The sequence below is a fragment of the Mauremys reevesii genome, linkage group 6 (genome assembly GCF_016161935.1).
Source record: "Mauremys reevesii isolate NIE-2019 linkage group 6, ASM1616193v1, whole genome shotgun sequence".
In the NCBI taxonomy this organism is placed as follows: domain Eukaryota; kingdom Metazoa; phylum Chordata; order Testudines; family Geoemydidae; genus Mauremys; species Mauremys reevesii.
In genome coordinates this window covers 36,444,232-36,456,400 of record NC_052628.1, presented here as the reverse complement: position 1 = coordinate 36,456,400, position 12,169 = coordinate 36,444,232, and the positions used below count along the sequence as shown (strand labels likewise).

Genomic DNA, 12,169 nt, shown 5'->3' with positions numbered 1-12,169 from the left:
TAAGGAGCTGGCACCATGAATAATGTACTGGGAATAAGGAACTAACTTCAGCCTCATTTGTTTTAATTTATGGTAACACTTTACAAACTTTTGTCCATTTCCCCACAGTTAGGCTCACAAGTCGGGTAAATTTGTAGGCCCAGTTAGAATAGACCCACCAGGAACAGCCAAGCACATGTTATATCAGACACTGACAAAATCTAACATAGATAGACCAGGCACTGGGTGAGCAGCTGTTAGCACCTTTCTAACCTGGGTGAGACAAGGGGAGGCTATGTCGTTTCGGAGGGCGAGGGCAGTGTGCTTCTAACAGGGGTTAAATTAAAATACCCCTACCAGAAAACTCAGCAACGGGGCTTCTAACTCAGCTGAGCGGCTCGAGTTCACTCCTGCTCCGCTCTGCCTTCAGCGCGAGCTGCTCCCCCCGGGCTCCATTTGTACTTGGGACAGTGCACGGCTACGTGTGACGTGTTGTGCCGTAACCCCCCTCTTATGCATAGGGCCCCCTCCCACTACACTCCCCCCAGGCTGCCCCGGCGTTGTGCTGGGAGCCAAGGCGATGCATGGGTCCCTACGTCCTGCCCTTGCCCCTCCAATCAGGGAGCGATGCGGTGTCACGTGCTCCCTCTGCAGCCCAATGAGAGGGCAGCACCGTGGGGGCCCTAATTCAAACTCTTCTTCGGCTCCGCCTTCTCCTGTGTATTGTCGGGTTTCCGTGGAGACAGCGGGGCCTACCGGGCCATGGAGCCGCGACTGGTGGGCCCCGGGCCCTACCGGGCAACCCGGCTGGTAAGTGCCCGGCCGGGTCCCGCAGCGTCTGGTCGTGCCAGGGCATCGAGCTCGGCACAGCCCCCCTCGCAGCTGCGCTCCGGCCTCGCGCCCCCCAGTTCGCCTGCCTCGGACCGCTCCCCAGAGCCCCCCGATCCCGCCCCCCCGAGCAGTCCCCCGAGCCCCCCCGGCCTCGCCGCCGGCCCCCGAGCGGTCCCCGGAGACTGCCCCCGGCCTCGCCCCTCCCCTCCCCGAGCGGTCCCCGGAGACTGGCCCCCCGGCCTCGCCCCCTCCCGAGCGGCCCCGGAGATTGGCCCCTGATCCCGCCCCCGAGCAGTCCCCGAGCGGCCCCGGCCTCGCCCCTGCCCCCCGAGCGGCCCCCGGCCTCGCCCCTCCCCCGAGCGGTCCCCGGAGACTGGCCCCGGCCTCGCCCCTCCCCGAGCGGTCCCCGGAGACTGGCCCCCGGCCTCGCCCCTCCCCGAGCGGTCCCCGGAGACTGGCCCCCGGCCTCGCCCCTGTCCCCGAGCGGCCCCGGACCCTGACTGGCCCCCGGCCTCGCCCCTCCCCAGCGGTCCGCAGTTGCAGATACCTCCTGAGGGAGCTCCCCACCCCCAGTCCTTCGGTCTGGTCCCCGAAGCCCTCTCTAGTGGCCCTCCGCCGTCTGCCTCTTTCCCTCTCTAGTCTGTCTTCAGTCGCCCCGCTTCTGCCATATCTTGGCCACCTCCCCACCAGTTCCAGGGCTGCTATTTGGAGTCTCCTTGGTCCCTTCCTCTACCTGGAGCCTTATTTCTGCCCCCTGCTATCCCAGCCCCCAAATGGCATCTCAGGGCTAGCTGGATCATAGCCCAGTAGCTTCATCTCCTGGCACTGAGCCCCAAAATACTGACACACACTTAAAGAGTCCTGCACCTTATAGACTAACAGACGTATTGGAGCATGAGCTTTCCTGGGTGAATACCCACTTCGTCAGATGCTAGGTCAATGGAGGAGTTCTTCCAACATTGTGGAATCTATGCTGGGGGTTAGGTCAGTTTAACTGTTACACAGTTGCATCCGATGAAGTGGGTATTCACCCACGAAAGCTCATGCTCCAATACGTCTGTTAGTCTATAAGGTGCCACAGGACTCTTTGCTGCTTTTACAGATCCAGACTAACACGGCTACCCCTCTGATACTTGATACACGCTTGTACACTCACACCCTGCTTTGCTGCCTAGATCACAGCCCATACCCATTCCTCTTCCACGGGATCTGTTGGACTGTGAGCTCTTACAGGTGTAGCCCTGAGGATTAATCTGTTGGTCTGTATAAAATGTCTTTTTGATAAAAGTGTGTAGGCTGCATAGATTAATAAAATTTGCAATAGCTATAAATGCAAGATACCTAGAAGCTTCTAAACCAGACATCCTGGCCTATTTCCTCTGTGATGCTGAAAGCAACCTTTAAGACCCTTACTCAGAAAAGTGATACTAGGAAACAAACCTACGCAAATTGTCTAGGGACTTTCTGAATATCTGCTAACCTTTCACCTAGTTAGGTGCAAAAGTAGGGTATTTCTGCCCACAAAATATAACAAGTCTACCACAAAATACGTAGATAGTTGTCATTAGTACGTACACAAAGGTCAGCCTATGAAAACAGGTACCCTCACCTTTCCATGGGGGAAAGACAAATTTGGGCATAAAGGGAAGGATTGTTACCTATAAAAGGTGTGATAATCCACCACTAGGGCAGGCGATACATCTCTCTGTTTCCTGGTCGTCTCAACCTGCTTCGAAGCCTCCTTCTTCTACGAAAGCTGTCAATGCTAGTCGTAGTATTAATTCTTTGTGAGTATGAAATAATTCTTAATTTCTACTTCACCTCTAAGCATCTATGCTAAGAAGGGTTTAATTTACAACCAGTTTCTTTATAACTATACTTCCTCTAGCAGAGGTGTGAAATTCACTTTAGTACTCTTTGCTGCAGAGTGCATTTAGAACTGTATAATATCATATCATATCTCTTAAAGAATTGTGATACTTTGTAATCTCATACTGCTTTTAACATTTTACATTTACTTCTTGTTTCATTGATTTTAAATAAAAGGTCTTGTTTGACTAAACTTTGTCTCAGTGTAATTCCTGTTATACCCCAATCTCCTTGGTATTAAATTCTGTGAAGCCTGATTCAAGACGAACTTTTATCTTCTGATCACACATATTGGCGAGCCATACCCATATTATTAATATCTATTAATTATTACTAACATTCTTAATTAATTAGAAAATTAATTATTAAATAAAACTAAATTAAGTGGATAAATTCCACTGTCCCTACTAACCCTCCCCAAATCAGGCAACAGACTGGCGAGCCAGCCAGGAGGAGATTTAAGGAGTGTGACAGGAATTTCAGGGAATTTCTTTGAACCGTAAGTAAATAGTTAATTTCAGTACAATTCTGAAATCTTATTCTTAAACCAAAGTCAGAATCAACTGTGGTTATTGCTGCTGGCAGCACGCCCAGTATTTCCGTTTTGTATTGTGGTTAAGCAATCTTAAGGTCTTTACTTTCACTTTTGCCTAAAGGTTAATTGTATTGATAACTGAATATTAAAGTAATATTGTTTTAAAGTGATAAGCGCGCACAGAAAGGGGTTTTTATATGTTAAAGAAGTTAATAAATGGTACCAAATAAAATAATTCGCAGTAGCATCTGGATCCGATGACCCACACTAGTGGTGGCGGAAAGTTAATAAAGCAAGGTATTCATAGCCGCCAGAAAGGCCGCAATCAGTCAGAACTTGAATAGTTCAAAGATACCTTATCTTAGTCCCATTAACTCTTCCGGACTGCACCTCTGATCCGTCTGCCTCAGTATTCCCCGATATTTGGCAGGTCCCGACAGAGGGGAAAGACCTCTCGATCTGCTATAAGCCATCGAGAGAAAAGAGAAGAGAGTATCCCCCACTCCCTCTGTTTACTTGGGACTTTTATGATACAGTGTTTAAACCGGTGTACAAGGGGTATTATCCTGTTGTTTCTGTGAAGGAACGCCTTCTATATCAAAGTAAATCAACAAAAAATTGATTCTAGTGAATATACTAAACAATACTAGATTCTAGTGAATATACTAGGAAAAGAAAGAGATGAATTCTCTATTTCGTAGTAAAAGTGTTAAAAGTAAAGATAGCACAGGAGTGGAGTGTGTTGAAATTTCTAGTAGTTTAGCTTTGGAAAACTTTGCTAGAAAATATATTCAGGAACATGGTGAAGGTTTAAAGCAGCTGAGAAATAGTAAAATAATTTCTGAGCAGAGAAACCCATGGGGTTTTGTAAGTAATGTATTTAAGAATAAAACAGAGCAAAAAAAAAAAAAAGCTAAGGTGGTAAAGGGAATAGCTGTTAAATGCTTGCTTGTAGCTTGTAGTTCATTGAAAAAAAAATTGGATAAAAAGATGAAGTTACTCAGGGAAGTTCAGCAGATGCTGGTAGCCTATAAAGTGAACCGTGGTCGGCTGTTGAAAAAAATTAAAAAACTAAAAAATGGAAAAAATAGAGCAGAGGAAGTTGAAGAATTGATTCCCATTCCTATTGGTATGGTGGACCCAACAAAGGTAAAAAATCTTATTGGACCAGTAACTAGAAGTAAAACAAAAGAATTAGCAAACACAGTACCTTCAGAAGCGAATTTGCAAGTTAAATCTGTGAAGTCAAAAATTGGCAGTGCAGAGAAAACTAACAGTCTGCCGATAAGAGACGGAAGTTCTGAAGTAACAGTTCAGGAGGCGAAAACAAGTGTCACAGTCAGTAAAGCAGTTAGTGACACAAACAGAAAAGCAGAGAAAGAGGAAAAGATCTCTACTTCTGTAAAGACAGCTTCTGTGAGTGAAAAAGCGATACCTTTACAATCGGTCATTGTTCAAGGGTTAAAAGAGGCCGTATCACAGGTAACACAGGTAGCTAATGCATGTGATGTAGTGATCTCTAAGTTACAAAAAGAGCTACAACAACAAGCAGGGAATAGAATTCCTGCTCCTCCACCCAATGTTACATTAGCACCATATAGAGTAGAAAATCCAGTCCCTTTGGGTGGACATTTATTGGCATTCGGGCAATCAACATTGCCTAGACCCCAGGAATTTCGTGGGTCCTCTACACCCCCGTGGTATATGCTGGTATCACCTAGTGTATCGGTAAAACGCCCTACCACGCCAGATTTTAGTGGACTAAGGGATGTCCTGCGTCAGTGTGGAGACACTTTGAATGTAACCCATAGACATTTCATGGAAAATTATCCTAGATACCCAGGATTATCTCCAGTGGAAAGTTTTGATGGTTCAGATGAGGAAAATGTAAATCCAGGTAGAAGGAGGCAAGGAATAAAAATTGTAGATTTAAGCTCAAATGAAAGCTCAAATGAAAGCTCAGATTCAGATCCAAAAGAAGGAACTGCAGGTTCCAATTCTGATTGTCCTGTAGCAGTTGTTACAGATATTAAAACCTTAGACCTGGTAGCTAAGCAAGTAGGAATGATGGAGGATTCTTCAGTTGCTATGCATGCACAACGTGTGCAGGAGACAGCAAAAGTGTTTGGCTTACCAAGGAAAGATTGGGTTAAAATCTTACAACTCACAGTAAATCGAGCATTGTGGAGTACTTTGCCACTTAAGTTTAGGGTAGGGGAGAAAAGTTTTCAAAAGACAGTAGCCCTACTGGAACATAACCAGCACCCAGGGCAAGCTGGAGTAGCAATTCTGTCTAACTTAAAGCAGAAACCTAATGAAACTCCACATCAGTTTCATTTGCGGTTAAGTGCAGCTTGGCGGAGTCATATCAAAGAGGAAACAGATGAACTGCCATACATCAGTTTGCTAGTTAATAATTCTCTTCCTCAGTTAAGAGAAATGGTTAATATGCATATCACTGATAATATTTCTTTAAAAAGAACATTAGCCTTATTGGCTAAAGCACATGCACAGGGAGGCTCTAAATTAGGTCGGCGTGGAGCCCCGGTTGCAGTACTTCAGGAACCACAAACTAATCCTACGGTGAGGATTGAGGGACCTCAACCTCAGCCAGGATTAGGACGAGGAGTTCCTAAATTCCCTAAGTATCAACGTTGGCAAAATGACCCTAACCCACGTAATAACCCTGGACCTTCGAGTGGCCAGGCCCCTCGACAGGGTTATGCGTTTGGATCCTATGCAGGAGCCCGGGATCGTGTTCCTTTCTTTTCAGATGCTGCACAGAACAGTTCACGTCTGCAGAGACCTAAATCACCGCCTTTGCACAAAACTGAGGACTCAGTTGTAAAAATGTTTAAGACAGTGCAACAGACGCTTGAGGCTCAACGACGGGCTATCCGAGAACTTCATGCCCGTGTGAATGAGCTGATGATAATGGAAGGCCAAGGCTCAGCAACCTTGAACCGTCCAGTGGCCTCCGTCGATCCATCCCCTTTTCCCCAGTGGACAGCCACTCCTCCAGAATTGGCTGCCTCTGAGGAGATAGAGGAGGAACCCCTTAATTATCTGACAGCATATGCTGCATGACTACAAACAACCCCGAGTGTAGTCATAACCCCGTTAGGCAGAGATACAAGTGGAAGACCCACAATATCTGCAGTGATAAAGGGACTAGACAGGAATCTCATTATAAATACTGGAGCAGCAATCAGTATTCTCCATGTCGAGGATCCTAGATCCTCTCCTCTATCATCAGGATGTACCAAGACACTTGCAACCTTTGCAAGTAATCAGGTTACTACCACACTTTCTACACCCCTTAAAGTACAAATAGGTCACCTAAAAAAAAATCATACTTTTGCATTAATGAAGTTAGCAGACCCAAAGAATTCCTTATTGGGAACTGATTTCTTATACAAACAGGGATGTGTTCTTGATTTGTGTAACCAATTATTGTGTCTTTCAGTAGAACAGGAAAAGGATGACTCTCCAGAAGTCATACCTGAGTGTGGCATGGTATCTCCAGTGGAGGACTCTGAACCTGAAGGGTATGATTTGGACAAAATAGTGGCTAAACATGCAGACCAACCTAAGTTACAGGCATTACTGTACAAACATGCAGATGCCTTTGCTAAACACAAACATGACTGTGGATGCATGGCCGTCACTATTGTTGTGGAAGAAGAAGAAATTTCAGCCCAAAAACAGTATCCTTACCCAAAACAAGCAAATCCATACATAGAAAAAACTATTAAATCCTTGCTGACACAGGAAGTACTACAAAAATGTACTTCCACTGCAAATTCACCTATTTGGCCTGTTAAGAAACCGGATGGTTCATGGCGTCTCACAATAGATTACAGACGCCTAAACCAAGTCACACCAACTTGTGCCCCTACAGTGGCCAAAATGCCAAATCTAATCAAATCCTTTGATCCAGAGGCTGTATGGTTTACTGTATTAAATATCAGTAACAGCTTTTGAACATTACCATTGGCACACATTTCACAGTACCGTTTTGCATTTAGTTTTCAGGGAGTGCAATATTCTTGGACACGTTTGCCCCAGGGATATAAAAACTCTCCAGCTTTATTCCATGCACAAATGAGACAAATACTGTCATCATTTTCTAAACCAAATGTTCTATTTCAATATGTAGATGATCTGTGTTTAGCAACACAGACGAAAGAGGAGCATTTAAAAAGACTTAACGAGCTCCTGCAAATTCTAAAAGAAGCAGGGTTAAAGTGCAATCCAGCCAAGGCTCAGCTAATGGCTAATTGTGTCTCTTTCTTGGGCCTCACCCTAACAAAATGGGGTAGAACCCCAGCGCAACAGAAGGTGGATGCAATCCAAACATTGCCTTTACCACAGGAACCTACGGCTTTAAAAGCTTTCCTAGGTTTAACTGGGTACCACAGGGATTTCATCCCTAATTTTGCTTCTATTGCAGGTCCTTTGTACCAACTTCTAAAGAAAGGTGTACAGTGGGAATGGTCTGAGCAACACACGGAGGCAGTATCCCAACTAAAACAGGCCATTATCAAGGCTCCGGTGTTGATCACACCAAATCCTGAAATACCCTATCATCTGGAGGTAGCGGTGAGTGTTAATGCGTTGGCGGCTGTGGCCTCACAAGAAAGGCATGGGAAAATCAGACCTGTGGCCTATGCCTCACGTTTAATGTCATCAATTGAACTCAAATATGACAATTGTGAAAAGTATCTATTGGCAACCAGTTGGGCCATACAACACTTTTCTTTTCTAATTGGCCTCAGCCCGATCATATTACACTCATCGCACACTCCTCTTCAGTTTTTACTGTCCAATAGGGTAAAAGATGGGCAAGTTTCAAATGCTCGCCTTGCTCACTGGGCATTATTACTGCAAGAAAAAAATATTGCAGTCAAACCTATTAGGACACCATCCTTGTTACCAACAGCTCTATTGTATCAGGGAGAGCCACACAAGTGTCCCAACTTTAATCAATTGAATCTAAGGGGGGAGGAAAAACAAAAGCTCTTTCAACCTTTAATCCAGGAGACAAATCCCATTAATAGGTATAAATTCTTTGTTGATGGTTCTAGTTATTACCATCAAGGCAAACCCTATACTGGGTTCGAAATCTATGCAGTTCCCCCTGAGGGGAAAGGAGAGCCTTGGAAAAAGGCATATTCATGCACTCCACATTCGGCTCAATATGCAGAATTAGCTGCAGTGGCTTGTGTGTTGGAGTACTGTGTGCAGTTCTCCATCACCACCACATACCAAGATATCTGTCTGTTTTCAGACTCTGCATGGGTATGCAATTCTCTCACAGAGTTCCTACCATATTGGGAAACAAATAATTTTACATCTTCTGATGGCACACCTATTAGGTATGCATCACTGATGAGATACATCCATTGGTTAACAGTAATAGTTACTGTTTCAGAGCGGCCAATCAAAATAAAAAAAGTAAAAGCTCACTGGAAATTAGACCCTTATGCTATAGAAAATGAAAAAGCTGATAAATTGGCCCGTAAAGGAGCCCAATCAGAAGAATTTTGGGAAAGTAAGGATCAGGAGTATTCTGTTATTACCCCTAATCCTAAATGTCCTGTAGCTGCAACTAAATTGGTACAACCCAATATACCAGATCTAAAAGACATGCAAAAATTGGATAAGAACATAATAAAAGTAATTTTAGAGCTTTCCAAAATAGACAAAAAGGGATCACTAACAATAGACCCTTTGTACAAACGACATGAACAGCAGTTACAAGTCGTAGATGGAGTTCTCATGTATACAGAAGGTCCTTTCCCTGTGTGGGTAGTTCCAGCTCACCTACGAAGGGAAATGATGTACATGGTCCATGACACTCCTACAGGAGGACATCAGGGAGTGGACAAAACTGTCCAACGTCTTGCATCTGTAGGGTGGTGGCCACTTCTTAGGATGGATGTGCAACAATATTGTGAAAATTGTCTGGCATGTGCCCAAGCTAATCCTACTCCATCCAAAAGAAATGCGCCACTAAGATCCCAGGTGTATGAAGGTCCGTGGATGGCTTTGCAGATTGACTTTGTAGGTCCTTTGCCAAGGACCCAAAGAGGTAACCAATATTTGTTGGTGATTATCGATCCTTTCTCAAAGTGGATAGAGGCATTTCCTCTTAAAGCCAATACTGCAAAAGCCACTGCCAAGGTCTTGGTAGAACAAGTCTTCTCTCGCTGGGGGATCCCTGCAAAGGTAGAATCAGACCAGGAATCACATTTTACAGGACAGTTCTTTAGGGATTGTCTTAAATTGATGGGAGTCCCGCAGAGACTACACATCCCATACAGACCACAGTCATCTGGGATGGTGGAACAAACCAATCGGACTATAAAAGTGATGTTGAGGAAACTGGTTAATGCCAATGAACGTAACTGGGACACCCTCATGCCTTTAATTTTAATGGCATTGAGGGCAACACCGGCTGCATCTACTGATAAAACACCTTTTAAAGTAATGACAGGCCGAACAATAAAATTACCAAAACATTTAATTTGGCAAGCTAGTGGCACTCAATTAGAAGGAATAAAAATGAATACCTACCTGCAAAATCTGCAAAAACATTTAAATCACATTCACTTGCAGGTAGCTGCTAAATTGGGAAAATCCAGACGTAAGGCAAAGGCTTACTTTAACAAAAACCAGAGAAAAAATACTTGGAAGGTAGGAGATCAAGTAATGTTATTGTCATATAAGTCACCAAAACATGGGTTATGTAATCAATGGATTGGACCTTTCCAAATCATTGATAAACTCAGTTCAGCAGTATATAAAATCAAAATAACAGAAGGAAAGCATAATAAAGACAAGATTTATCATGCTAACCAATTAAAGCTGTATCGATCGTCCAGGTCGCAGAAGCAACTTCCTCCTCAGGACTTAAGGGATCAGACGAAATCGCAACAATTGGAGCCCAGCAGTTTGCAACCATGAAATTGACATTGACATTTTTGACTTATTACACCCTTATTGTTGCTCTAAGGGTAGAACTATGCCAAAATATTAAGTCTGAAACCGAACTATTGCAACCCCAAGAAACCAGACGACCGGATCGTACTCCGTTGTCTGAGCCCAAGCAACAAAACATACCAACAAAGAAGAAACGGACTATTATACTTAATCCAGAACTGGTCAACAACCCAATTCAACAGGTTAAGGGAATTCGGGGGAAGGATGTTACTTTTAAATATCAATTAGTAAAAGTAATTGCACTACCCTCTAGTGGTTGGAAAAAGATGTGTTAATTGCTTTTAAAGTTAATTGCTTTAAACAATGATCAGAAAAAAAATCAGCATTTGGGAAAAAAAATTATATGTTCTGTGTATGGGAATATGTTGTAAGCACAATTACTGATGCATTACGATCCTTAAAATTAGGAGAAGTCCCTGACTTAATTAAGGATAAACAATTAATAAGTTGGTATTGTCCTAAATGTTTTCAAAAGCTGAAAAAGGAAAGATCCACTTGTTTGGATGCATGCCAGCATTTGTCAGTGGGTGCTATGAGAGAGATAGGATCTGTGACACCTCACCCCAACCAAGACAGTTGTTCTCTTACAAAAGATTGTATAATGGCACGGTCTTTGTATGTCTCATTCACGGTCTCGTTACCAGTGTTTGACCCAGACAAAGATGTGTACAGGCAATTGGCTGCTATCCATTCTATAGGTCACCTCGAAAATGACATCTACAGGGAACGCGTTAATGCACCTCCCCTGGTAGTCTATCACACTCCAACTCAGACTTGAAAGGTACCACAGATGGCCTGTTGTTCTGAAAAGGGACCCCAGTATATCTGTAGGTGTAATGTGTTTAAAACAGACACTGTTTTGTGTGAACTACAGGGAAAGAAAGCACAAAATTCATCATCGTCATGCCTGGTGAGGCTAACCACATGAAAGACTCCAATGGAGAGGGTGACCTATGCTGGAAGAAACCAATTTTGCGTGGTTACCAACCAAAAGAGGTACCAGTATGGTCCCTTGGAGTGTCCTGTCACAGAGCCAAATTTCTGTTTTACCCCAAAGCAACCCACGGTAATAGGAAATCAAGTTATTTCCCCTATTCCTATTTTTGAGAACATTACCATTATTCAGTCTAACCCTAATTACCAAAATTTAACTATTCAAAGTATACCTACTTTTCTGGCTTATATTCCACCATTAGGGTTGCAACTGAAATCCTTAATAACTCGTAAAAAGACTCACCTCATTCAAATTACTAACAATATGAATGAAGCCCAACAAGTTATTACCCAATTAATAAATAAAAGAAATAAGCCTGCAACAACTTCTAAAGAAAAATTCGGATTAGAAGTATGGATAATTATCCAAGGAATTGGAATTGTAATTAATTTCCTTATGTTAGGTTATATGCTGTATAAACGCAACAAACCCAAGCCAAAAACTAGGCAAAGACCTAGACAGACACCCAAACAATCCCCTAAACTAATGCACAAACAAGCACCATCTGGGGATAAAGATAAATATATATACATGGTGCCCATTCCTGATACATACCAAAATTTGCCCAGGTATAAAACTAAAAAGGGCCCCACAAATATTAAGTCCTAGGTAACGGGGTTTTTTTATGTAAACCACCCCGTCAAAGGGGGGCGTGTAGCCCTGAGGATTAATCTGTTGGTCTGTATAAAATGTCTTTTTGATAAAAGTGTGTAGGCTGCATAGATTAATAAAATTTGCAATAGCTATAAATGCAAGATACCTAGAAGCTTCTAAACCAGACATCCTGGCCTATTTCCTCTGTGATGCTGAAAGCAACCTTTAAGACCCTTACTCAGAAAAGTGATACTAGGAAACAAACAAATTGTCTAGGGACTTTCTGAATATCTGCTAACCTTTCACCTAGTTAGGTGCAAAAGTAGGGTATTTCTGCCCACAAAATATAACAAGTCTACCAC

At 43.5% G+C, this 12,169-nt stretch overlaps 1 protein-coding gene across 4 annotated transcripts in view; it reads left to right on the top strand.

The window, feature by feature from the left end:
• Nucleotides 1-580: 580 nt before the first annotated feature.
• Nucleotides 581-12,169, top strand: part of DEPDC1B (DEP domain containing 1B) — a 69,718-nt gene continuing 58,129 nt past the window's right edge. For 2 of the 4 annotated variants that reach the window (XR_005600409.1, XM_039544601.1), the window contains exon 1: nt 711-858. Coding sequence is in view for 3 of the 4 variants with exons in the window: in XM_039544601.1 (XP_039400535.1) it covers nt 742-858 (117 nt within the window). In the remaining variant the exon portion in view is untranslated. Of the gene's footprint in view, nt 859-12,169 lie in introns of all 4 variants that reach the window. The other 2 variants (XM_039544603.1, XM_039544602.1) reach the window with 2 other exon arrangements.